Genomic DNA, 24076 nt, shown 5'->3' on the forward strand with positions numbered 1-24076 from the left:
CGGCACCGTTGCCATGGCAACACTCTTGCCGCTAGGCTAGAGTTTTCAAAGGATCTTCAGAGCTGCAGGCGCCCTGGGTGTAATTCCATGAGCCAGCCAGACGCCGAAGCTAAGGCCAGGACTTCAAAGACAGGTGAGATGTTCCACATTACTTTCGCGACAGCCGCCGGTCTAACCTCGCGGCCGTGGTTGTTGCTTTATTCCACAGGCCAGTTCCGTGTTCCCATCGACCCCGCCTTACAAGGTTCCCGCTCGCTTCCTCAGATTTGGCATCTCCTGGTGGAGAGCCCGGACCACTTAGGTCCACCGGCTCAAAACTCCACCTTCTTACTCCTTTAGACTCTTTCGCTTCAGGCCCACCTCCTCCAGGGCCCCCTCTCAAATCTAACGTCCTTAATTCCCACCCGTGGTTCTACCTTTTCTAAGTCCCACCCCTGCCTTCCTTAGACTCCTCCTCAAGCCCCACTGGACCCTCTCAGATCAGGTCAGGTTCTGACCCTGACTCCCACAGGTTAGGCCTTGCAGACCGTACTCCTTGTTTTGCAGAGACACGCTTCAATCGCGCAAGCTTCTCTCCCTCTGCCAAGATCTTCTCATCCATGTCCCTTCTCCTCTCAACTCCGGAATGCAGGGAGCTGATTTAGAGCCCTTGCTGGACTTTAATTTTCTCACCTGTGAGATGGGGCAGTGATAGGAAGAGTTTCTCTCCCAAGACTCTTTCCCCTGTCTGCACACTTTACCTTATTAATGTCATTGTTATTATTAACGTAGAACGGTAATGATAGCTAGAACCCATCTCAATGGCACGTGCTTGTAGTCCCAGCTACCCCAGAAGCTGAGATAGGAGGATCACTTGAGCCAAGGAGTTGAAAACCAGCAAAAGAGCAAGACCCTGTAGTAAGTAAATGAATAGAAAGCAAGCAAGCTAGGATTTATTAAGTATTTACTGCAAACCAGACCCAGTGCCAAACACTACATGGGTTAAATCACTTGTTCCTTATAGCATCCTATTTATAGATAAAGACCATGAAGTTCAGAGTTGATAGGTGGAAGTCTAAACTCAGGCCCATCTTCTCTACCAGTGCAGATGGTTATTCTTTTGTCTTTACTCAAGGCTGGGATCTCTTTGGTGTCCCCAGAGATCCAGGCAATTAGCAGTTTCAGGTTAGAGGATGACAACTGCCATGTAGGTGGTTTTAGAGTTTCTATAGTGTTTTCATGGTGGTGACTTTGAATTTCAGTGAGTACACTGGTTGGAGGTAGGCATAATCTTTACCGGTAGTATAAGGGGCTAGTTCTGAGAAAGAGGAGGGGCCTGAATGTTGAACAGGAGTGAACAAAGGCTCTTGCCTTTCTCTGGGAGTCAGAAGTCCACCCTGTGAACTAAGTGCTTCTCAAACCACACATCTGCATAACCTCAGTCTTCAAAAGAAATGATTAAAGATAACCTTGGATATTCATATTCATTCATATTCTCTTCTCTCCTCCCCCCCCCTCTTTCATGCTGGGGTTAATCCAGGGCCTTGTGCACTCCACCACTGAGCTATATCAGCCCAGCCCAACCTTGGATATTCTTAATGCTTTAGCTTTTGCTGCTACTTATCTGAACCAGAATCTAATGGGAGTTGGTATCCAAGATGACCTGAGATGGCTGCTGTAGTAATTTGATGGTGAACAGACCTGTGTTTCTTTACCTTCACCAGAAAGCTCATGAGTTCTAGGACCTTTACCTCTGAATTTGCTTCCTCCTGAGTTGGGGCTTTTTGCTTTCTTTGTTTATCTCCTTCATGCTCATTCCAGGAAGGAAACCCAAATGTTGCAGTCTGTTTTTCCTCTCTGTTTCCACTGCACTCCTTAGGGACATAAAATCTCTTAGGCAGCATTATCTCCCAAGAGGCAGTTGCCAAAGCAACACATGTATGCATCTTCCTAGCCTGTGAGTGAATCTGACACACCCAAGTTTACCCTCAGAGACCCTCAGACATAATTGTTTCCTGGAGGACAGGTATCTGTATGTCCTGCTCTGTTTCTTGTCTCCCCCCTGACCCCATACTGAGGATTGAACCTAGGGGTGCTCTACCATTAAGATAACCCTGGTTCATTTTTCATGTTGAGACAGGGTCTCATTAAGTTGCCCAGGCTAGCCTCACACTTGCAATCCTCCTGCCTTAGCCTCCTAAGTTGCTGGAAATACAGGTATGCACCACTGTTCCTAGTCTTGATACAGGACATAGCAGTATGGATACTTAGTCCCTGTTTGCTGAATGAATGCAGCATCTGATCCTCTACATCTGCATTGTACAAAACTGTAATTACCAGCCCATATGGCTTTTAAGCATGGAATACTGTCTGATGCAAATTGAGATGCTCTGTAAATAAAGGTCAAATAGACACTAGGTAACTTTATCTTTATTTTTATTTTTTGTTTTTGTACAGGGGATTGAACCCAGGGGTACTTAACCACTGAACCACATCTCCAGCCCTTTTTTATATTTTATTTAGAGACAGGGTCTCACTGAGTTGCTAAGTGCTTTGCTAATCTGCTGAGATTGGCTTTGAACTCAAGATTCTCCTTCCTCATCCTCCTGAGTTGCTGGGATTACAGGCGTGTGCCACCACGCACAGCAGGTGACTTTTTTTGTGTGTGTACTGGGCATTGAACTCAGGGGTACTCAACCACTGAGCCTCATCCCTAGGCCTGTTTTGTATTTTATTTAGAGATAGGGTCTCACTGAGTTGCTTAGCTTCTCGCTGTTGCTGAGGCCGGCTTATTCTCCTGTCTCAGCCTCCCAAACCACTGGGATTACAGGTGTGTGCCACCACGCCCAGCTGACTTAATTTTTAAAATGTGAAAAAAAGTCTTAATTGTATGTTGAGTTCATGTTGAAATAATGTTTTGAGTATATTCAAGTAAAGAAATGTTGTTAAAATTAATTCGCCACTTTTTTTTACTCTTCTTAATGTGGTATAGGAGAGAAAAGGTAATATCTTTTTCTTACCCATCACAAGGGTTTTGGCTGAGGACCCTATAACTAGGACAAATTAGCAATAGAAGAACATACCAATTTATTTAATAAAAGTTTTCCATGACATGCAAGGCTTTAGAAGCGAAGACCCAAAGACACCAAGACATCTGTGTATTTTCATTCACAATCATCCTGATATCACAGTATGATAGGACAAAAAGGGAGGCACTTAGCAAGGACTATTTGTTCATATTTTTCTTGTCATTCCTGTGTGACATTCTTTCCCAATCTGCTATATAGGAGAGGACAACTGTCACACCAGGTCTTTAGGAGAGAAGGGAAGGAGGAGGTCATTGAATGACCTCTCTAGGTTGTATGGCCCATTTTAGGGAAGAAAGATGAAGGGAAGGTGAGAAGGCTTTCCTGCTTCTGTTTCTCAGTTTCCAAGATGCCATATTTTGAGATAGGGTTCCTGTACCCCATAAGTGGCAAGTACAAAATCTAAACCCCATATGTGCCTTGCATTTTATTTATCTTAGACACTGCTGCTATTGAAAGAGCATGGCCTAACGAAAGAGCAGAGATGTTAGATTCAGAATCCCAGCTCCCTAGGAGATCTTAGGCTAGCCTCTTAGCTTTCCAGAGCCTAGGTTTCCTTTTCTATGTAAAGGAGGGAAATTCAGTGAAGTAGGGCACAGTGGGCTGTTTAATCAAAGCTAGTACTATTGAAGCACACCCATTGTGTTTAGGCTCAAAGCATGCATCCCACCCACCCTTTCACCCCATTTCTCCAGCGCCTTCTTCCTAGATAGCTTCCAACCCACCACCCCAGGAACTCCTGCCTGACTATGTACTCACTCACTCTTGCCTTCATCCATTCCCAGGTACTGAAGGGCAGCTTGAGGCCAGTCTTGCAGGCAACTGAATGAGACCCAGAGTATAAGAACCAGACTCAGTGGGTCACTCCAGCACTATAGGCAGACACGTGAGAGGTGAGGGCAGAGCCCAGTTCTCTTGGAGACTGAGTTCCCTTCAGCTGTGGAGTATCATCCTCAGGTACCTAAGCTTCCCAGCACCTGTAAACGAACTGGTCCTCAGGCCTCAGCCCAACTGGTCAGATCATACTCAAAGGACAAGGTCTACACACAGGGAGACAGACAACTGTTACATACAGATATTTAATGATTCCATTCTGGTGGTGGCATATGCTTGGAAGAAAAAGACAGGGTGCTAAAAACAATGTATAACAGAGGACCTCACTCAGCCTGGAGTTCTGGAGGGCTTTCCTGAGGAGGGGACATAGGGGTAGAAATCTGAGGGAAGTATCTTATCTAGAGGAAGTATGAGATATGGGCACATTCTGGGTGATGAGACCAGGAAGTGTTCCAGTCCTCAGTGCTAGCTGTTGTGACTTGCTTGAGGCCATGAAGCCAGGAAGAGCAAGGTTGGTTAGAATAGGTCTCCATACAAGTTTCCAGGTTTTCATCTCTTACACTTCAGACCTTATTTTTCCCCAAAGTCAGTGCATTTTAAATTTCTTATGTGATTTTTTTTTCTTTATTCAGTACTCAATTATTCATTTGCCAGTAAACATCTACAATGGGCAAGGCCCCAGTTGACCATGCTTAAGATACCACAATGACTATTGACACAGAGAGGAGGCTATTACAGCAGTGAGGGATCAGGGCTGATTTGGGATTATCTAACCCAGCCTGGAGGGTACTTTGGGTAGCCTTCCTGGAGGAGGTGATACCCAGGGACCCTCAAGGATGAAAGGAGTTAGCTAGCTGACAGGAATCCGATGGAGAAACATGATTCAGACTGGGACAGATGAGCAAGGATTCAAAAATGAGTGTGCAGGGCACATGATTGCTGCTCACAGCTGATGGTGGAAGGAGTGGAATATGGCAGGGTAGACTATGAGGTGAGGAATGCGGCCATTCTATGGCCCTTGGGAGAATATGGCCTTCTCCCAAGGGCCATAGAGCCATAGGGAGTCCTGAGGGGTTGTTGGCCAGCTGATGTGGTCAAATAGAGTTTGGTGCAGATCTCTTAAGCCAAAGTTGATCAAATTACAGCAGCAGATCAAATTGTAGGATGCCAGAAGCTGCTGCATTAGTCTAGGCAGGAGATGGCAATGGTTTGGTATATCCCAGCACTCCCTGACATGGTGTAGCTATAACTCTTTAAATTGTCCATACCCCCGTTTGAGAGTTTGTCCTAGGAGGGAAGGGTGATAAACACATTCCTGTTCACAGCTGTATACACCCAACATTTGGGCCCAGCACTTGCAGGCTTTCAGGAAGTACTTGAGAAATAATGGGATAGGTAGGGTGGGTACAGGGTTGGGTGGATGAGAGGGAGGGTGGCCAGGCCACCCATAACCAGGTCCTGAAAAGTCTGTTACTTAGGGATTGGGAACAGACTTCTCCCCAAGGTCAGGGGCAGAATTTTGGCTGAGAAGCAACCAGGAAGATTAGGGTTTTCCAAAGATTCCTTCAGCAGCAATAACCTAACTTTGACTAACAGGGTTTCTCTCTGCCCACCTCAGGAGCGGTGGGGATGGCACATCTGTTGGGCAGCCAGTCCTGCATGGACAGCCTGCGCAAGGACCTCACTGATCTGCAGGGTGCTATTGTGGATGTGTTCTCACGTGCTGGGCCTGTGCGCTTCCCCTCCTGGAAGTTCCCTGACCGTGTGGCCTGTGACCTCGACATGGTGGCCCTGCTGGAACACTATGACCATGTGCCAGACGATCCCGAATTCACGCAGCTGTCCCATGCAGTGCTGCTAGAGCTGGTCATTGACAGGTGAGGGCCTTGGTAGAATCTGGACATCCCTGGATGCTAGCATCTGCCCCTTATACCAGTTGCAGCTGTAGGAACCCCTTCTAGAGGTGGTGAGGACATGGGTAAAAGTAATCACCATTTACTGAGTACCTGTCAGGGGCTATATCAGCTCAGGACCCTTGAAATGACCTCACCTTTTTTATTGTGTTCAGTGCTATGCTGTCCTATTGCCTCCATTATCAGGGAGTTGCCACCTACCCCTTTCAGTCCTTGGTTCACCACAGTTCTAACTACTGTCTCAGGGTTTCTGTGTCTGGGACTCCTTAGCTATCGCTCAGAGTTTCCATCCCAGGCTCTTTTTCCTGGTGTCTTGTGGGCTATATTGTTCCTTCTACACATCACAAGGCCAGACATGGGATGTTTTTCCACTTCCTGGTCCTGCTGGGAAAAGGCTAGTGGATTCCCTATAGCCCCCACCACTTCTACACTGTCATTAAAGTTAGCATGACTGGTCTGGGGATGTAGCTCAGTGGTAGAGCCTATTGGCCTAGCATGTGTGAGGCCCTGGGTTCCATCCCCAGCACACACACATACAAAATAACAACAATAAAAAAATTAATGTGGTCATTAGCCTTCTACTTCCTGGAAATTGCAACCTAGGCTCTTGGTACTCAAAAAACTTATATGACAGTAAAGCCATGGGGACCTGACAGGCAGCAGGGATGTTGCAGCATGACTCACCTGGAAACAGAGAAGGCAGGATTACTACTCTGAGACCTGGTGGAGCTGTAGGTAAGAAAGCACCATTTGTAATCTATAAGAAGCCAGATAAATATGAGTCTAGAACACACCTTCCTTCTTCTGTGACTGTGCATTACTCATTATCCCCCTGTTCAGAGTGCTCTACCCATTCCCTGCTGGTCTGACCAAGCCCCTCTCATCTATCAAAGCTCTGTTTACCCATTCCTTCTCTGTGAAGTTGTTACTGAAATGCCCCCCTACCCACTTCAGGCCAAATTAACTGGAGCTTCCTTTGGGCTCCTGTGTATATAAAAGTAAATCCTGCCAGAGACCACTGGACCTCAGACTCAGACTTGCCTGGGAACCCTGACCTCTAGCCCCCAGTGTGGCATTTAGAGGTACTCGGGTCATTTCAAGGAATGGAATCAGAGCTAAGGATGAAGACAGCACAGCGTCTTCCACCATTAGGGTCTGTCTGAGCACAGATTGCTGTGCCAAGGCCATGTTCTACCCTCTTTCCAGATGTGTCCCCATTCCCCATTGCTGCTTGGCACAATGCCAGGCACCACTGTCCCCCCCTTTTTTCTTAAATTAATGCCTGCCTCTAATTTTGAACTTGGAAATTAGCACAGAGACCTCATCCCAAGTCTCCCTTGTCATAAAAGTAGGTCAGCCTGTGGGAGAAGCCCCTGACTACACTCAGGAGGCTGCACTGTGCATCTTTCCTGCCCTGCTCACCCTGTGACTGTGGAGGGCCTTGACTTCTTGGGGTCTCAGCTGTGTCATCTGTAAAGATTCTAGAGCACTTGATATAAGGCAGTTGCTCACCCAGAACTTCCAGGCACTCAGAATATACCTTATATGTAGCCAGGCTGGCCTCCCCAAGTTCCCTAATCAAGTTCAGGGAACAACCAGGCAGAAGGGCTGCCACCAGGAGGCTCCTAAGAGGCCCCTGAGCTGAGCTGGGGGTCAGGGAGGGCTTCTTGGAGACAGTGGCCACTGAGTTGTCATTGAAGCTGACCCAGCAGCAGATTCAGAGACTCTCCAAGTTCCTGATGCCTGGGCCGCTTTCCCAGAGTCTGAAGCTGCCAGTTGTGTGGTGTGAGGGCACACTAGCCCATCTTGATCCTGGCCCACCATGGCATCTCTGCCTACAGGCTCCTGCTGCTACTTCAGAGCTGCGCCAGCTACCTGGAGAACCTTGGCTCAGGTCAGACAATGCCCCCTGCCCAGGCTGCAGGGCCCTGCATGTCCGTGGGGCTCACAGTGCGACGCTTCTGGAATAGCCTGCTAAGGCTGGGCATGCTCTACCAGCAGGTGGCTGGCCAGGTGAATGGGCCCCAGCCCCCAGTGGTGATGCCCCTCACACCCTGCCTCAACTTCAGCTTCCTAGTGTGCCACTGTGTGCACTGCATCCTTCATTGACTCCCTACTGCTCACAGGGAGCAGGGTAAACTCTGCAGCCTCCCAGTCAAGGCCCACATGGCACAGCAGTTAAGAAAGTAGGCTTTGGTCATATCTGTGCTTCCTGGCTCTGCCATTTACGCCATGGGACTTTAGGAGAATCCTACCTATTCAGACTCTAAGTTTGTTCATCTGTACAGTAGGGCTAAGATGAGGCCCCATGTGGTATGGGTTATCCCGTAGTCCTCCAAACCATCTGGTAGGGAAGGATATCTGTCACCATGAGGAGGAAGAAATTAAATGAATGGTGATAGTGACATGATGGCAAGCAAGGGCCCAGTAATTGCCTGCTGTTCCTGTCACTGTTACCCTCCCAATACCATGTATATCATCACATCAAATTTGGGGTGAGGGTGGGGGCAGAAGAAAGGAAGCCTGGGCTTAGTAAGCTGAGTCACAGGAAAAGTCACGTTTTCTCTTATTCCTGTTTTGTCAGATATCATTTGAGAGTCTGAGCATTGGGGCAAGGCTGTTACAGAACATCCCCAGGGAACTGGTCACTTCCCAGGCCCATTTCTCTCTCACCTGCTTTCCCTTTCTTTTCATAACCCCAGAAAAGGGCAAAACAAGGAGAGACTCCCATCTCTAGGCCCACAGCCAAGGGTGAGCCAGCCAGGAGCCCTGAATGTATGACTGCCAAGTTCATCAAGCCGCCCTCCCCAACAGCAGGCTTGACCCATACCTACCAAGGGCCACAGAGAATCCCTGTCAGAGTCTCCTTGAGGTATCCAGCTGGGACATCCAAGAACACCAAAAGCATCCAGTCCCAGACCATCGAGACAGCGCTGGTACCCTGTGATGCATGTACCAGTGTCCAGGGCAGCCTTTGGGAAGTGGGCAAAGTGGTCATCAGCCTGTGTCAGAGCCAGAACTTGCCCTCATCCTTGGGTCAGTTCCAGCAGCTGGTACAGGACAGCATGGGGCTCAGGCCACTACCAGCTGCCACCATGGGCCACTGGGCAACAGAGCAGAGCAAAGACCTGGCACGCCTCAGTAAGCATGTGAGCACTCTCACTCAGCTTGTTGGGCCCCTTAGGGCCCAACTGGAGGAGGCTGAGGGACAGAAGGATGGACTAAGGAAGCAGGTGGGCAAGCTGGAGCATGCCCTGAAGCAGGAGCAGGGCGAGCGGCAGCGGCGGGCAGAAGAGGCTGAGCAGCACATGGCCCAGCAGGAGTGTGACAGGCAGCATTTACTCGCAGGTCTGTATCCCAAAGGCTGGATATTCAGTGCCCATGGGCTCTGCTAAAGTCTTGCCATGGGCACTTTCTGAGGTAGACCCTGACACAGCTTACGTGGAAGGAACCTGGCCTGGGGAGTAGGCAAGGAGGAGAAGGTAGCAAAGAAGAGCATGTCCATCCAGCTGGTGACACTGTGAGCAGCTAGTCCCACTAGAGCTCAGTCCCACTGGGGAATACCAGGAGATAATGGATGGTACATGTGCCTCAGAGTAGTCCCATCAGAAGGGGAGGGAGCTAAGATATTAATCCACTTGCTCCTGGAGGTCATTGAGGGTTACTTCTGGGGAACTTGTTCCCCTAGTATTTCCCCCTTAGTGGAGCAGTCTCTCTGGCTTTGACCAAAGAGATACAGCTCCCAGCACTGGAGCTTCTCAGTATCCTCTGATGGTTTGAAGCCTGAGGAACTGGGGCAAGTCCAAGCCTCACCATTACTTCCATGGAAGGCACCAAGGCCCAGAGAGGTACAGGCACACAACAGCCAGCCAGTGAGAAGCAGGTTGGGGCTCAAGCATCTCCCCAGGGCTTCTTTGGCAACCTCTGGTGGCCTCTTCCACACTGCATGGCTGCCTCTGCTCTGCAGCATGCATTGGGTATGAGGGCTGCTGGCTAGTCCCAAAAGACCCTTTGAAGGACCTCTCTCTCTGCTGCTCTAGAAACATGTGACCTAAAAACAAAGGTGGCCACCCTAGAGGAGGAGCTGAAGCAGCAACAGGAGTCCATGCAGGCAATGGGTAAGGAACCCCATTGCATGTTACCATGCCATATCTCAATCCAGTGGTGACTGTACAAGCATCCTCCATCTCTGTTCCCTGAGCTTCTGGGGCAAAGAGAAAGGGAGGGTGTACATGACCATCCACACTGTTGGGCGATGACCTGAGTTGGGGTACTACCTCCTACCCAGAAAGTATCTTCTGTTTTCTAGACCCACCTCATTGGGGTCCAGAGCTGCATGTTGTGGCTGAGAACACAAGCCCAGAGACATAATGTGACCTCCCTTGGGTCCTATCTTGGGTCAGAGGTAGTCCAGGGTCTCCCTTCCAAAGGCTCCAGTGCCCTACCCCTCCCCCTCAACACATGCTTGTTCACTGGATCCTGCAGAAGCAAAGACCCAGCAGCTGCAGGAGGAAAGTGAGCGCAGGGCAGTGGCTGAAAGGCAGGTGCAGCAGCTGGAGGAGCAGGTACAGCTGCTGGCAGGGCGGCTGGACAGTGCTGGCCAGCAGATCCGCTGGGCCAGCACAGAGCTGGACAAGGAGAAGGCCCGTGTCGACAGCATGGTTCGCCATCAGGAGGTAAGACCCTCAACCAGGCACTGGGCTTCAGGCTTTGCAGTCTTTTTGTTCTTACTCCCTTCCACAATAGTAGGCAGTACATACTCCTGTCATTCCCATTCATGCATGGGGAAACTGAGGTTCAGTGAGATTTAAGGAAGCTTCCCAGGCTGTACAGCTAAGAGGCAGAGCCAGACTCCGCACACTAACAGTGGTTCTCACTGCTTTACAGTCAATGCAAGTCAGGCAGTAAGGGTTTCAATGACAGGCTGATATGACACTGGAGGAAAAGAAGAGAAGCCTATTTGCCAGAATTCCTCTTCTAGTAGGGACTGTGTATGACTGAAAAAAATGTGTGGGAGGGAAGGCTTCCAGGGTCAGCCAATTGCCTTACAAGGGTGGAGGGTCTGCAAGCTGGGGACTTGAACTGGATCTGGTTAGGTGTACATGTCTGCTGTCTCCCCTCTGCCCACTTTCCCTCTATGTATGTGCACAGACCCCTGTACACAGACTCATGGCACAAGGGAAGGAACTGGGAAGGTTGTAGATACTAGTCCCATGTTGGCCTAGACTGGTGGACCTCACAGCCTCCCTGCCCATCCTTCTCACCTAGTCCCTGCAAGCCAAACAGCGGGCCCTGCTACAGCAGCTGGACATCCTGGACCAGGAGCGTGAGGAGCTACGGGGCAGTCTGGAAGAGGCCGAGGCCCAACGAGCCCAGGTGGAGGAGCAGCTACAGAACCTGCAGAGCCAGAGGGAGCAGGGACAGTGCCAGCTCCAGGCCCAGCAGGTGAAAATGGGCAGGGTGAGATGGGGGGAGCTTCCCTTTCATCAGAGGAACCTCTAACCTGTTAAGTGTCTGTGGGCCTGTCCTGTGTCTGGAGGTGGGGCAGTGACCCTAGGGGAGCCATCCTGGGACCAGATCTGAACCTCTCCCTGCCTCAGGAGCTACTGCAGAGCCTGCAGCGGGAGAAGCAAGACATGGAGCAGGTGACAACAGATCTACGACTGACCATCTCAGAACTGCAACGGGAGTTGGCGGAGCTGAGGGAGCGAGAGCGGTTGCTGGTGGCCTTTCCTGACCTACACAAGCCCATGGAGGCCCAGATCCCAAGTAGGGTCCTAGGAATGCTGCCAAAGACATTGTTGGGCCTGAGTGGGCAACTAAAGACTCACCTTGGCAGAACACTGGGCCTGCAACTCCCCCAGTCCACAATGTACGTGGTAGTGGGGAAGGTGTGACAACTAGAAGTGCAGCCCTTAGAGTCACCATGACAACACATAATATGTGTTGTCCACCGCTTTGTGTAGAGGGGACATGGAAACCCAGAGGTGAGGTGACTGCCTATGGTTGCTACAGCAGAATCTAGAAATGGATCTAGCTGCCTATAGTGCATGGTTTTCACCACATCACGTGCCAGTCCTTGCTCAGCTTTCCTGTGTCCCCCTTTCTGGTTCTCTCCCCAAACCATACTACAGAGCTGGTTCCAATGACACAGCCCCCCACTCTCCAAAGTCCTAGAGCCCATGCTCAGGAGTGCTATGTACCCACATTGGCACAGGATTAAGTGTCAGGCAAATGGGTTCTTTTCTCCTCTCAGCCCCTACAGCCCTTTAAGACTCTGGAGTGAATCCTGTCACAGAGCTCTTGGGAAGATGCATTGTAATTTAGCTGATCATTATAAGTCATCATTTCTGAGCATTAAGTGACAGGCCCTTCTGAGGGCAGGTAGCTTCTTTTTCCAAACCAGGAAACCAGAAATCAAAGTGGGCAGTAACTTTCCCAGGTTTACACAGCTGGAAGCAAAGCATGGGAAAGAACATCCAAGCTGAATTCTTGTGACTTATCCAGGGCTGCCTGGATGATTCTTAGGACAAACTCACTGTATTTCTAGCACAACAAAAACAGGTGACCTTGGTAGGGATTCTCTCTTTCCCTTTTGTGGTGCTGGAGATAAGAGATCTACTCTTTCATTTTTTTTGCCAAATCACTGTGAATTCGAACAAGGCCCTAGGAGAATGAAGATGCAATGGATGGGAAGCACAGTGCATTGCCTAGCTCCAAGCCTGTCCTGTTAGGTCCTGTCCCATTGGGCACAAGAGGCAGACCCAATGTGGTGGGGTCCCAGATATCATGTCTCCACAGACTCTGGCAACGTCACAGATGACATGGAGAGGCAGGTGCAGGCCAATGACATCCGCATCCGGGTCCTGCAGGAGGAGAATGGGTGGCTCCAGTCAATGCTGTCCAAAATCCATGAGGTGGCCCAGCAGGGGGCCCTCAAGGTGGGTCTGAGAGGGTAACCCTTTGGGACTTAGAGGAGGCCTCTACCCATTGAGATCTTCAGGTTGCCTGGGAGCCTGCTGAAAGCCATCTTCATTTGGTATTTAAGCAGTGCTTTTGTGAAACTTCACTCAAGGTGTGAGGATGTTAAAGTTCCAGTGTCCTCTATCTCCAAATACCCTTAGAGACTTTAATACCATCAAATGTCAGAGGAACCTTCCCATATATACTGCCTGCCTGAGGGTTTGCTGCTGAGGAAAGCCCTGGACAGCTTCCTAGGTCATACCACTTAGTGGAAGGAACTAAGAGTTCAGACTTTCCCTCCCTGTCCCTACTAAGACACCCTCTTTGTACAGTGGGTAGGGTACAGAGAGCTTGACCTTCTTTGCAGATGATTCCACAGGAACAGCTCTGGTCCCCTCCCAGCAAGGGAACCCAAGGAGCAGCATCCCGGGCCCAGGCCCAGAGTACATCCCCAGGGTGAGTGAGTCTTTGTCAAATGTAGGACAGATGGAGTGGTATAGACCCCCTTGCTCACAGGGGATTTTGTGATCTTGTCTTCCCTCAGGCCTCTAGGCAGGTGGCACCCTCCTGGCAGCAGGACAAGCAGTGCAGGCAGGACTCTGCCAGGCCAGTCTCGAGCATCCCCACCTCGGCAGCCCTCCACCTGGCCCAACAAATCCTCCCTGGAGGACATGACCCACTCTGCCATCTGTACCCAGAACCCCATCCGGACCTTGGCCAAGCTGAGGAGGAGACTGTCACCAAGCCGGGGCCAGGCGGGTACTGCAAACCAGCCCCAAGAACCACCCTTGTAGGCTGTGGTAGAGGTAGGGATAGAGGACAAGTAGCTGGCAACTCCCAATGAAATAAAGGCCCAGCCATCTAACCAAGATGATCTTGGCCTCACAGAATGGCTAAACTGGACAAAGAGTCCTTCCTTCCCTGCCCAGACTGGAGGCTGAGGCCATACCATGCAGGTCTTCTAGCACCTGGGCCAGGTGAAGAAATCTTACTATTCTCACAGCAAGTACCAAGGGGTAAACCTGGTCTCTGTCTTCTCTTTGTTGCAGAAGTAGTCCAGGCACCTACAAAGAGGAAGATCAGGGTGTGGGGGATGTACAGGGGAAAGACCAGTGAGGGCATCTGAGGCAAGCAATGAGTCAGAAGCTAGGATGCTGGCTCAGGGCTCACTGAGGCAAGCAGAGTACAGCAGTGCCTTCAGCCTCCCACCGTGGCTCTGATCCTGGGTCTGGGGCATTAAGGACCGAAGAACACCAGGCATTCATTCACGGAGGAACTCCATGCCTTTAAGAATTGGTTATGAAGGATTTCTCTAAGTCCTGGAAGTCAGAGCCTCAGGAGGGCCACCAAAGGAAGGGCCAGGACTTTTGTCCCCTGTATTGAATCCCCTTCAGGTATCAAGTGTCTGATTTCCTTTTTTCTTCTACCAGCCAGAGCAAACTCTGCTTTTAACAGGCCCAGGTCAAGGTCAGGCTCACTTGAGTGCTTTCCCTACCCTAAAGTCAACTGTGCATATAACATAAGCTAATCATAGGGGTAAAATCCCTTAAGAGTCACCATTCCAGAGACAATACAAGGCATGTTCATGACAAGGTAGGATTGGGGGGGGGGGGACCTTAGGAGCCATGTGAGAATTCCACCTACCACCAGCAACATTCACTCAAATTTTACATATTAAAATATATCCACATTTATTTTACTATTAAAACTTCCCTACCCTAACTTTTAAAAAATGGATGCCCTTGGAAAATGTTCCACTTTTATCCTGTGGCTTCAAGTATCCTGATCAGCAATACACAGCCCAACCAAGAACAGGACTGGATGGTTTCTGAGGCCTCTGGTCCTAGCCAAGCACAGGAAGGGAGCCCAGCTGAACAAGCAGCAGGACCCATGGCTCCCAGTGCCCAAGATTGAGGGCAGCAGGCAGTAGAGTCGTCTCTGGGTTTAACATCACAGCCTTGACCAAGACATATTCTGAAACATGGTTAGGTCAGGGTGCCCAAAGGTCAGAGAACTTTTCCCTTAATCCACCCCCCAATAAATAAGCATAAAACCCGGCCTCTGTGGCCTCAGGGACACTGAGAGCTCCCGGGGCTGGGGACAGCAGCACTGGGCCCCACATTCTCTTTCCCCAGGGTCCTCAGAGCTACCCATGACAAGGGCAAACACAGATGTCCCAGGATTATAGAGAAAGATCCCAGAGTGACCTGTCTCCCTTGCCTGGTGGGTCCTGGCTTGCATCCTTATCCTGGGGGCTGCAGGACCCTTCTTCCCAGCAAGGTCACAGTGGGAGCAATATCCTTCCTTCATCCACAGGACTGGCAGTCCTGTCCACCCCACTGTCCTGTCCCAGAAGTCCAGGCTATCCTGTCTCAGGGTACAGGTGGGAAGGTTCCATCCCACATCCAGAATCCCCAGCTATTCATCTGAGTAGTGGTTCCCTGCAGGGAAGGAGAAAGAACATGGAGAAAGGCATCAGGTAGGTCAGATAGAAGGGGTCAGCCAAGGGCTCCACCCCCTGATGCTCACCTAGGACATTGAATTTGCACAGCGGACAAGTCTGCTGGAGAATCAGCCAGGGGTCCACACAGTCTCGATGGAACTCATGCTTACAGGGCAGTACCCGGAGCCACTACAAGGGCAGGGGAAAATGGGCTCAAGCTGCAGGGACAGGATTCCATAAGGGGGGCCCCAGGCCTATAACCCTCACCCGAACTAGGAAATCAAAACCCCCTGGGGCCTGCCTACCACCCTCCTCCATCCCAGTTCTGCTTTTTGTAGCCCTGGTTAGGGGCTGGGAAGAGAAAGACCTGGTTGGGGTGGTTCCAGGTCTCTCAGGAATATGGTAGAGGAAGGAAGTTCAGCTGATCCTGCCCAGGGCACTTACCTGTTTGTTGCAGAAGTAGTCTAGACACACAGCACAGGTCTCAGTGACCAGCTCTGGGTGGCCCTGCGCTATCCTGCTGAGACGGCAGCGCCGGGTCTTAAGGGATGCTAGTCTCCGCACTATACGCCGCTTGAACAGGTCCACCTGTCAGGAGAGGACAACCACAGTCTTGCAGGCCCAAGGTCTGTGGGCACCAGGGCTCCCTCAGTCTGGCTCCCACCTGGCCACTGGGCTCCTGTTGGCTCTGCCGAGATGCCTGTCGCTGGGCCTGGACCACAAGACCTGTGCACAGGAGCATGGCCACTAGCAGAATGGCATTCCACAGCTGCTGCAGAGGCTTCTGGGGAGGGAGGTGGGTGTCAAGGGCGCTGGAGCTGCCCCCACACTCTTCCCTAGGAATATCCACGGCCAGAGACCAGCCAGGTGACATGCCCTGGAGGCCTTTGTGTCCCCCCAGGCTCCTGGCTTCCTCTTCTGAAGCCTCCATCCCTCCTACCTGGATGATCCTCAGGATCTGCCTCTAGCTATGTTTGCTTCACCCAGTTGCAAGGAAAGCCATATCTGTCCCCAGCATCGTTCTACCCATTCTCATCTTGCACATCCTCCTGGACTGCTTTCTCAGGCACTGCCATCTCTCACTCCCCTCCATCCAGGCTGAACATTCACACGCACAATCTTGAAGCCAGCCCCAGAGCTTTGTTGCTTTGCTCTCCTAGAAGTCTCATGCACCCCTCCTCCATCCCATGACCTTTTGGTCCTCAACCTTGCCCACCCATTTCCCACCCACAGACAGGGGATCTCACCTGCAAACTTGACCCCATAGCACAGTTTCCCTCCTTTACCCACTGCCTCTCTCCTTGTTCCATACTCCTCACTCCTTCCATGTTTGTGCCCTTCCACACATGTACTGCTCCCTCTCTCAGAAACTATTCTTCCTTACCCCTCCCCTGTAATAGTGTGCCTTTGGACCCCTTTTCTTTTTTGAGGGGGTGGAGGATACCAGGGAATGAACCCAGGGGTGCTTACCCACTGAGCCACATCCCCAGCCCTTTTTTATTTTGAGACAGGATTTCGCTGAGTTGCTTAGGGCCTCACTAAGTTGCTGAGGCTGGCTTTGAACTTGCAATCCTCCTGCCTCTGCCTCCTGAGCCACTGGGATTATAGGGTATATCACTGCGCCTAGCTGGACCCCATTTCTTGCACCACTGGGGTGATATTCCCTTCTGGTCTCCACCTGCTCCGCCCTTTCCTCATGTCACTTTAATCATGTGTTTCCTTGCTGCTGCCCTCAGTGGTCCACAAGCTCCTGTTGGTAGGAGGAACCACTTCTGACATGGTCACCCTATATCCTCAGTGCCTCTCCTAGTCATGGAATGAATGTGCTGGGAAACATGACTGAAAGACCACTATAAAACCTGCTGGGGGAAGAACATTGACCTTAATTTAGCTTCTACCACTTGGCTACTAGTCTTTGATCACTGAGAAGCTGGCTCAGGAAATGATGTGGCAGAGTAAGACATCATTCTCTTCCATGCAGGCATGCTATTTCACACAGCCTGGATATGTGTTCTTATTAATAAACATTCATTTAAAAGCTGTTGGCATTCCTAGCAGCTCTGTGCCTTCATGTTCTTTCCCAACCAATGTTGAAGTTAAACTTCCACCATGGCAGAGGAGAGGAGCTAAGAAGTAATTTGATGGTTAAAGGCCATCACTCTAGACCAGGTTGGGGGCTACTAATGCCATGAGATGTTCTTGCTTGAGACAAGGGCACTCTGGGGAATACTACCAAGTGGTATTTGTGAGCCTGCCTATCTCTCCTCTCCAGTTGCAGTGGGGTGCTGGCACCTGATCCAGGAAGCTCTCCTAAAGCTCCCTAAGTTGAGCTCAGGTGACCTTGCTATGACCTGGAAGGTCCTATGCTACTGCCAGCATGGCATCCCAGCAGAGACATCTGACAGAGCATCTGTGGCATATCTGCCTCCAGGACTGGGCCCTACAAGCCCAGAGTTGGACCTGCCTAGTTCTGTGTCCCATACTATGCCGAGACAGACTGACATGTGGCAGGATTTGCTGAGTGGCCACTACAGAATAGCCCATCAGGCTAGCAAGCTGAAATGTCTGACCAGTTATCCTTGACACCCCAATTGCCATGGCCACCCAACACTTATAATGGGGCACACCCCATAAAAACAGTATGGCCAAAGTTGAAAAATCAACAGTATACTGTCGTGTTCCCAAATGAGGAACATGAGCCCAGAGATGTTAAATACTAGGTCTGTAATCACTCAGCTAAGGTTTTGGAGCCAAAATTTGAATCCAAGCCTATTTGACTTGAAGCTACTTAGTGTGCACACACTAAGCAGGGGCTCCAGATATGTTTAAGGAGAGGATATACTTTCTTTTTGCAGTTCTGGGACTTGGATCCAGAGCCTTGGGCATGCTAGGCAAGTACTCTACTACTGAACTATACCCCCAATCCAAGAGAATACCAAATATCAGGAAATTGAGAGGCAAAACTGGCCACCAGGAGAAACACATGCTCCCCAACACGTGTGTGTATGTTATGGGTTGTCCTAAAAGCCTGTAAAAGGTTGGCAAAGCACAGCTGTGGCTGAACAGAGAGTGTAAAGAGCTTTCTCAAGCAGGCAGGCAAGATGAGCTGGGAAGGTTCTGCCAGACATATGAAGATGAAGAAAAAGGGTATCAATGCCTAAGGTCAAGCATGGACAAGCCCCAGAGGCAGGAGCTCAGTGACTGGCACAGTGTAGCCATAGCATAAACAGAAGACTCAAAAAACAGATAAGTGATGAGGGCTACGAAATCCAGGCTAAGGAGTCAGAACTTTGTTATGAAGATAATGGAAAGCCAAGGAAGGCTACCTGGTAGGAGAAGATGATCACGGCAAGAGCTAAATTAACTACACATGTCCCTGGGCCAGATGTGTCACTGAAAGCCCACAGTACCATGTCACTAAACACATAAGCCCTGTGAGGTAAGAAGGGCTATCCTTGTCATCAAGGCAAGGAGCGGCCACAGGATTTTTAAGACAAGGCATATATGTGGCCCCACCTGACTTACCTGCTCCTGGGCACGACTGCCTCCCAGGCATACCAAGTCCTGCCATCCTCCATAACTATCCTTGGAGAGGCTGCAGGTGGTCCATAGGGTCAGTTTCCACTCAATGTTGGCTGACAGGGATTCTCCACTGGTGATCTCAGCTGTGGCTTGGGTCCTCCTAGGAAGGAAAGTCACATAGGGGGCAGGCAGAAGGGCCCTTGGAAAAAAAGGCCCAGACTCACTCATTCACCCACCCTATTCCTGCATGGATATACCAAAATGTCATTCCTGTAGGCTTTCCACTTTGGCTCTCAGGCCTTTCCTGGCTGTTGATTTTTCTAGTTTTCACCTCATACCAAGGAAGAGCACATCAATTAGGTATCCTGTTTCTTCCTTGCTGGGACCAGTCTTCTCTGCCCATAAAGCCACCCCCTCCCTCCAGGCCCCATGTGTCCATCCTATTTCCTCCCCCATTTTTCAGCCAGGGAGAGCACAGTCTTAAGGTGAACAGTCCTGTTTCTGAGAACCCTCTGGGAGAGCCAGAACACTCCACACCCAGGTTCTAGGCCCAGTCCTTTGAGGTCAAACTCCAACTCACTGCAGCAGTGCCTCCAACAGCTTGGTGACATTGGAAGAATAATGGAGGACAATCACAGGTCTGAGCAGAAGTTGGGATATGTCCAGCTGTAGGGAACAAGGAGGTCAGCAGGCCTTGGTTGTTGCTCTTACCCCAACCTGCTCACCCTCAGAGCCTACTCCAGTTTACCTCTCGGACCACATTGTGGTTCAGGATGAGGAGCAGTAGGGCAGAGGCTCCCAGGAAGAGGGCCCGTTGCATCTGCAAGAGGACAGAGGTGGGAAGCTAGCATATACCCTGCCGCACACCTGTCTCAACACCTGTGGCCCCAGCTGCTCTTAGCTCCTTGCTCTGCAATGAGTGTTCCCTCTGGATAGACTAGCCATAAGCTCCTTGAAGTCAAGGGAGGAAACTCTCATTCCTTCCGCTCTATAGAATTCAAAATCCTAGTCCTTTCCCTAGACTGAGCAAGGCAGTCCCCCCACCCCAACCCAGATTCCCATCACCTGCTTCTAGAGCCTGGTCCAGATTCCTGTCTCCCTCCACCTCCTTGCTTCAACACCATACTACTTTAATTCTCTAAACAGGGGACCCATGCATGCTCATGGCTTCTCTGAAAGTTCCTTAGAAGCCATGTGGTAGCCTGGCACTAGCAGATGCTGGAGGACCATTTCCTCCAGCCCTCCACCCCCTACCCCCCCACACACACACATACACCCTCTGCACCTGCTGGACCAGGGCCTTGGGACAGGCCTGCGGCCCACTGCCCTGATTCTCCTGGTGAAATTGAGCTGCCTGCTCCTTGCCCACATATGCCACTGCGATCCAGCCTTCTACCGGCACCTCTTGCTCAGCATCCACGATGTCCATCTGTATAGCAAGGGCCATGAGAAGAGGAAGGCAGGGAAAGGTGGAAGAGAGGTGGAAGGGTCGGCTACAGAAAATACAAGGTCAGGGTCTGGGAACGAGATTGCAGAAGTATATAAGTTTTTGGAAGCCTGAATGCTGGGGGCCTAGGAAGCCGGGAGCGCTGGGCTGTCAGCTCGGTTTGGTCCAGGGTGAAGGTGAGTTCTGGATGCGGGGTCTATAGCGGGGTATCAGATGGGGGGTTTGGGCGAGGCGCGCTCACCAGCAGCAGGCGGCCCCCCAGCTGGGGCGCCGGCTCGGCTTCGGAGCCGATCCTGACGCCCTCCAGGACCAGAGCGTCCTGCCGCGGCAGCCTCACGTCCACCCGCACTGCGCGGGCTCCGCCCCGCCCCACTCGAGCGGCCGGCTCGCTGCCGTCAGCCGCGGCCCCGGGCCCCGCCAGGCCCAGCCACAGCGGCAGCAGAGGCAGCAGCAGTAGCAGCGGCGACGGGGCTGGCGGAGGTGGCGGGGGCGGAGGCGACTTCAGCGAGGGGCGAACGGCGGGCCCCATGGCCGAACCCGGCGCGCTGGCAAGACTAGGGATCTAGGGTCCCAGGCGCGGCGGGGACAGCTGAGAGAGCTACGCCGCGCCGGACGGGGCGGGGCGTAGGGAGGGGCGGGACCACTGCCGGACGGGGCGGGGCGCCGAGAGGGGTGGCACGGATCCTGGAGGCTCCGTGCCCTAATTGGGCCGCGCGCGCCCCCTTGTGACTGAGGAGAGTCTCGGCCCCGGAGGCCGGAAGCTGAAAGGGGGCGGATCCCGGGTCCTGGTTTCGAGGCGTGAGTGCGAAAGACCAAGCGTTGGCCAGCCAGCAATATTGTCAGAGAGTCCAGTCTGGCGCAGGGTAGACCGAGGGAGATAATTGGAAAGGGTAATCCGGAGAGGCAGAATCGCAATCAGGGCCTGAGAAGGACGGCTTCGAGGGACATTTGGGGTTGTGGGTCTTGGCCCTTGCTCTGTGGAGGCCCATAGTGTGGCCAGGATCATGTTAACACCCGCTCTTCCCTGGGTTTCTCTCTATCTGACCAAAGGTCAGAAGACAGAAATTGACATGGGTAGCAGATGGAAGGGTCCCCGGCGGACAGGAAGAGGGACTGGAGGGCGCGGGGCTAGCCCAAGCACACAGATCCTTGATGGGGCAAAGAGGCGGGTCCCTTTCGTCACTTACTTCATCTGTGAAAGGGGCTTGACAAAAATCAGGACTGCCCTACCCCCAACAAATAATCTCTAACGCCTATTGGAAGGCGAAGGTTTCACTACTGTCCTAAAATTGGTCCGTTTCTCTAAATGTTGAGCTTCAGGGGGCTTTTAAAAATTGAACAGTAAATTAAAAAAAAAAAAGAAGAAAGAAAGAAAGAAAAAGAAAAAAGGCCAGATGAATCTTGACACTACCTCACCTACTATTTTATCATAATATAAAAAGTTCAAACAGAAAAACAAAAAAATCTTACAGTGAACTCCGATCCAGCCATCAACATCAATGGTCAAAGTATTCCTGAAGAATAGTGAGATAGACTAAAATAGCCTGATATCAGTGCAAAAACAGACAAATGGGGCATGAAACAGGCCAGAAACCGACAAAGTGTAAACCTGGTGTGTCAGAGGGAATGTTGCATTTTGGGAAATGAAAGGAGATACATGGTGGACCCTTCCAAAATTTTGCTAAGAAGCTGGGTGTGGTGGCGCATGCCTGTAATCCCAGCAACTGGGTAGGCTGAGGCAGGAGGGTTAAAATTTCAAAGCCAGCCTTAGCAATTTAGCAAGAACTTTTCTCAAAATACAAAAAGGACTGGGAATGTGGTTCAGTGGTTAAGAGCCCCTGGGTTTGATCCCTGGTACAAAAAAAAAAAAAAAGGAAAGAAAGAAAAAATTTTTGCTAAGCTATCAGTTTAACCACTAGAAAAAGAAGTGAAATTGGACTTCTACTGTATATCATAAACAGAAAATCAATTCCTTCTGGATTAAGAACCTAAACATGAAAAGTAAAACTTCAAACATTTTTTAGAAAGAAATAGGACAATACTTCAAGGTCAGAAGAGATTCCTTATGACGTAAAAGCAAAATTGTAAAGGAAAATATTGAAAATGTATCCATTATAAAATGAAAAAAAAATCTTCTGTTAATGAAAACAGCAGAATAAGGTGGTAGAAAATGTCCCAAACTGGGAGAAGATATTTGCAACCAAATGATTCATATGAAGAATAAGTAAATATATAGATATGGGCACAAGAAACAAATAGGCATTGAACAAAAGAGCCAATAAATATGAAAAGATAACTAAAGATATATTTTGGTATCTTTATGTGTAGAATATTATACAACAGAAAAAATTAATGAACCAGTTATGAGGAGCACCCTAGATAAATTCTTGCAGAATGCTGAGCACAAAAGAGGGTCTCCAAATAATATGTACTAGCTAAGCTCAAAATATCAGATCAATACACAAATATCAGATGTGGTTTTATATACCATAATTCAAAAAGGAAATTCAGACAACAATTCCAATTTCAATAGTATATGAAATAATAAAATACCTAGGAATGAATAAAAACAAAAAGGAAATAAAGCTTGTGCACTGTAAACTACAAAACCTTGCTGAAATAAATTAAAATAAATAAATGAAAAGACAGTCAAACTAATGAATTGTCACTACAGGTTCAATTTTTTTTTTTTTTTTTTTTGATGGTGCTGGGGATTGAGCTCAGGCCCTCACACATGCTAGATAAGCACTCTACCAGTGAGCTATATCCCCAGTCCTTTATATTTTTAAGATGGTCTCACTAGGGGCTGGGGATGTGGCTCAAGCGGTAGCGCACTCGCCTGGCATGCGTGCCCCCTGGGTTCAATCCTCAGCACCACATACAAACAAAGATGTTGTGTCCGCCGAAAACTAAAAAATAAATGTTAAAATTCTCTCTCTGTGTCTGTCTGTCTGTCTGTCTCTCTCTCCTCTCTCTTTAAAAAAAAAAAATGGTCTCACTAAGTTTCCCAGGTGGTTCTCAAACTTGTGATCCTCCTGCCCTAGTCTTTTTGTTTTTATGTTGTTGGGTTTTTTGGTTTTTTTTAGTTATTGATGGACATTTTATTTATTTATTTATATATGGTGCTAAGAATCGAACCCAGTGCATCACACATGTCAAGCAAGCACTCTACCACTGAACCACAACCCCAGCCCCCATGCCCCAGTCTTTTGAGTAGCTGGAATTACAAGCATGTGCCACTATGCCCAACTAATCCCTATTGAAATTGTGTGTGTGTGTGTGTGTGTGTGTGTGTGTGTGTGTGTTGGGGGGTTTACTGGGGACTGAGCTACATCCCCGCCCATTTTATTTTTTACTTTGAGACAGGGTCTTGAAAGTTGCTCAGGGCCTTGCTAAATTGCTAAGGCTGACCTTGAACTTCCAGTCCTCCTGCCTCAGCCTCTTGCTGGATTTAGAAGTGTATGGAACCGCACCCAGATCCTATCAATACTCTAATGTTCTTTTTTGAAAAAATGGAAAACATATCCCAAAATTCATATGGAACTGCAAGGGGCCCTGAATAGCAAAATATTTAAAAAGAACACAGTTAGAAGACTTAAACCTACTATGAACAGGTTTATTTATTATTTATTCCATGGGTTTATTTCTGAACTCTGAATTCTCTTCCATTTCTTTACAAAACAGTGTGGTACTGGCATAAAAACAGACATAGACAAATGGAAGAGAATTCAGAGTTCAGAAATAAACCCATGGAATTGATTTTTGAAAAGGTGCCAATACCTCAATGAGAGAAAGAACAGTTTCTTCAAGAAATGGGGGCTCTGAATATTTAAATGCAAAAGTATGTAGTTGGACCCTTACCTAACACCATGTACAAAAATTAATTCAT

General features: G+C 49.7%; 2 protein-coding genes across 3 annotated transcripts; one reads left to right on the plus strand and one right to left on the minus strand.

The window, feature by feature from the left end:
- The first annotated feature begins 26 nt into the window (after nucleotides 1-26).
- Nucleotides 27-14252, plus strand: Ccdc157 (coiled-coil domain containing 157). Its single transcript, XM_026408938.2, has 11 exons — nucleotides 27-133; nucleotides 5518-5776; nucleotides 7654-7825; nucleotides 8515-9160; nucleotides 9853-9930; nucleotides 10298-10488; nucleotides 11081-11257; nucleotides 11413-11581; nucleotides 12614-12753; nucleotides 13143-13231; nucleotides 13320-14252. Exons 1-11 carry the CDS (start codon nucleotides 88-90, stop codon nucleotides 13567-13569), a joined length of 2217 nt encoding a protein of 738 aa, XP_026264723.2. The 5' UTR covers nucleotides 27-87; the 3' UTR covers nucleotides 13570-14252.
- A 6-nt stretch (nucleotides 14253-14258) lies between these two features.
- Nucleotides 14259-20800, minus strand: Rnf215 (ring finger protein 215). 2 transcript variants are annotated; one of them, XM_026408936.2, is made up of 9 exons: nucleotides 20429-20800; nucleotides 20026-20169; nucleotides 19489-19560; nucleotides 19321-19406; nucleotides 18744-18900; nucleotides 15883-16002; nucleotides 15663-15806; nucleotides 15305-15407; nucleotides 14259-15216 (listed from the first exon to the last, which is right to left on the minus strand). In XM_026408936.2, the coding sequence occupies exons 1-9, from the start codon at nucleotides 20714-20716 to the stop codon at nucleotides 15194-15196; spliced, it is 1137 nt and encodes a 378-aa protein (XP_026264721.1). In that variant the 5' UTR covers nucleotides 20717-20800; the 3' UTR covers nucleotides 14259-15193. The 2 variants fall into 2 exon arrangements, with proteins under 2 accessions (XP_026264721.1, XP_026264722.1); XM_026408937.2 differs by lacking the exon at nucleotides 15883-16002.
- Between the last annotated feature and the right edge of the window lie 3276 nt (nucleotides 20801-24076).

Source organism: Urocitellus parryii, chromosome 3 (genome assembly GCF_045843805.1).
Source record: "Urocitellus parryii isolate mUroPar1 chromosome 3, mUroPar1.hap1, whole genome shotgun sequence".
NCBI lineage: Eukaryota > Metazoa > Chordata > Mammalia > Rodentia > Sciuridae > Urocitellus > Urocitellus parryii.

Coding starts and splice junctions, on each gene's coding strand:
- Ccdc157 (XM_026408938.2), top strand. CDS start 88: ATGAGCCAGCCAGACGCCGAAGCTAAGGCCAGGACTTCAAAGACAG. Junction 11,258..11,412: donor GCCAGCTCCAGGCCCAGCAG/GTGAAAATGGGC, acceptor TCCCTGCCTCAG/GAGCTACTGCAGAGCCTGCA. Junction 12,754..13,142: donor CCCAGCAGGGGGCCCTCAAG/GTGGGTCTGAGA, acceptor CCTTCTTTGCAG/ATGATTCCACAGGAACAGCT.
- Rnf215 (XM_026408936.2), bottom strand. CDS start 20,716: ATGGGGCCCGCCGTTCGCCCCTCGCTGAAGTCGCCTCCGCCCCCGCCA. Junction 20,170..20,428: donor TGGGGGGCCGCCTGCTGCTG/GTGAGCGCGCCT, acceptor CTTGCTATACAG/ATGGACATCGTGGATGCTGA. Junction 15,217..15,304: donor GTGCAAATTCAATGTCCTAG/GTGAGCATCAGG, acceptor CCTTCCCTGCAG/GGAACCACTACTCAGATGAA.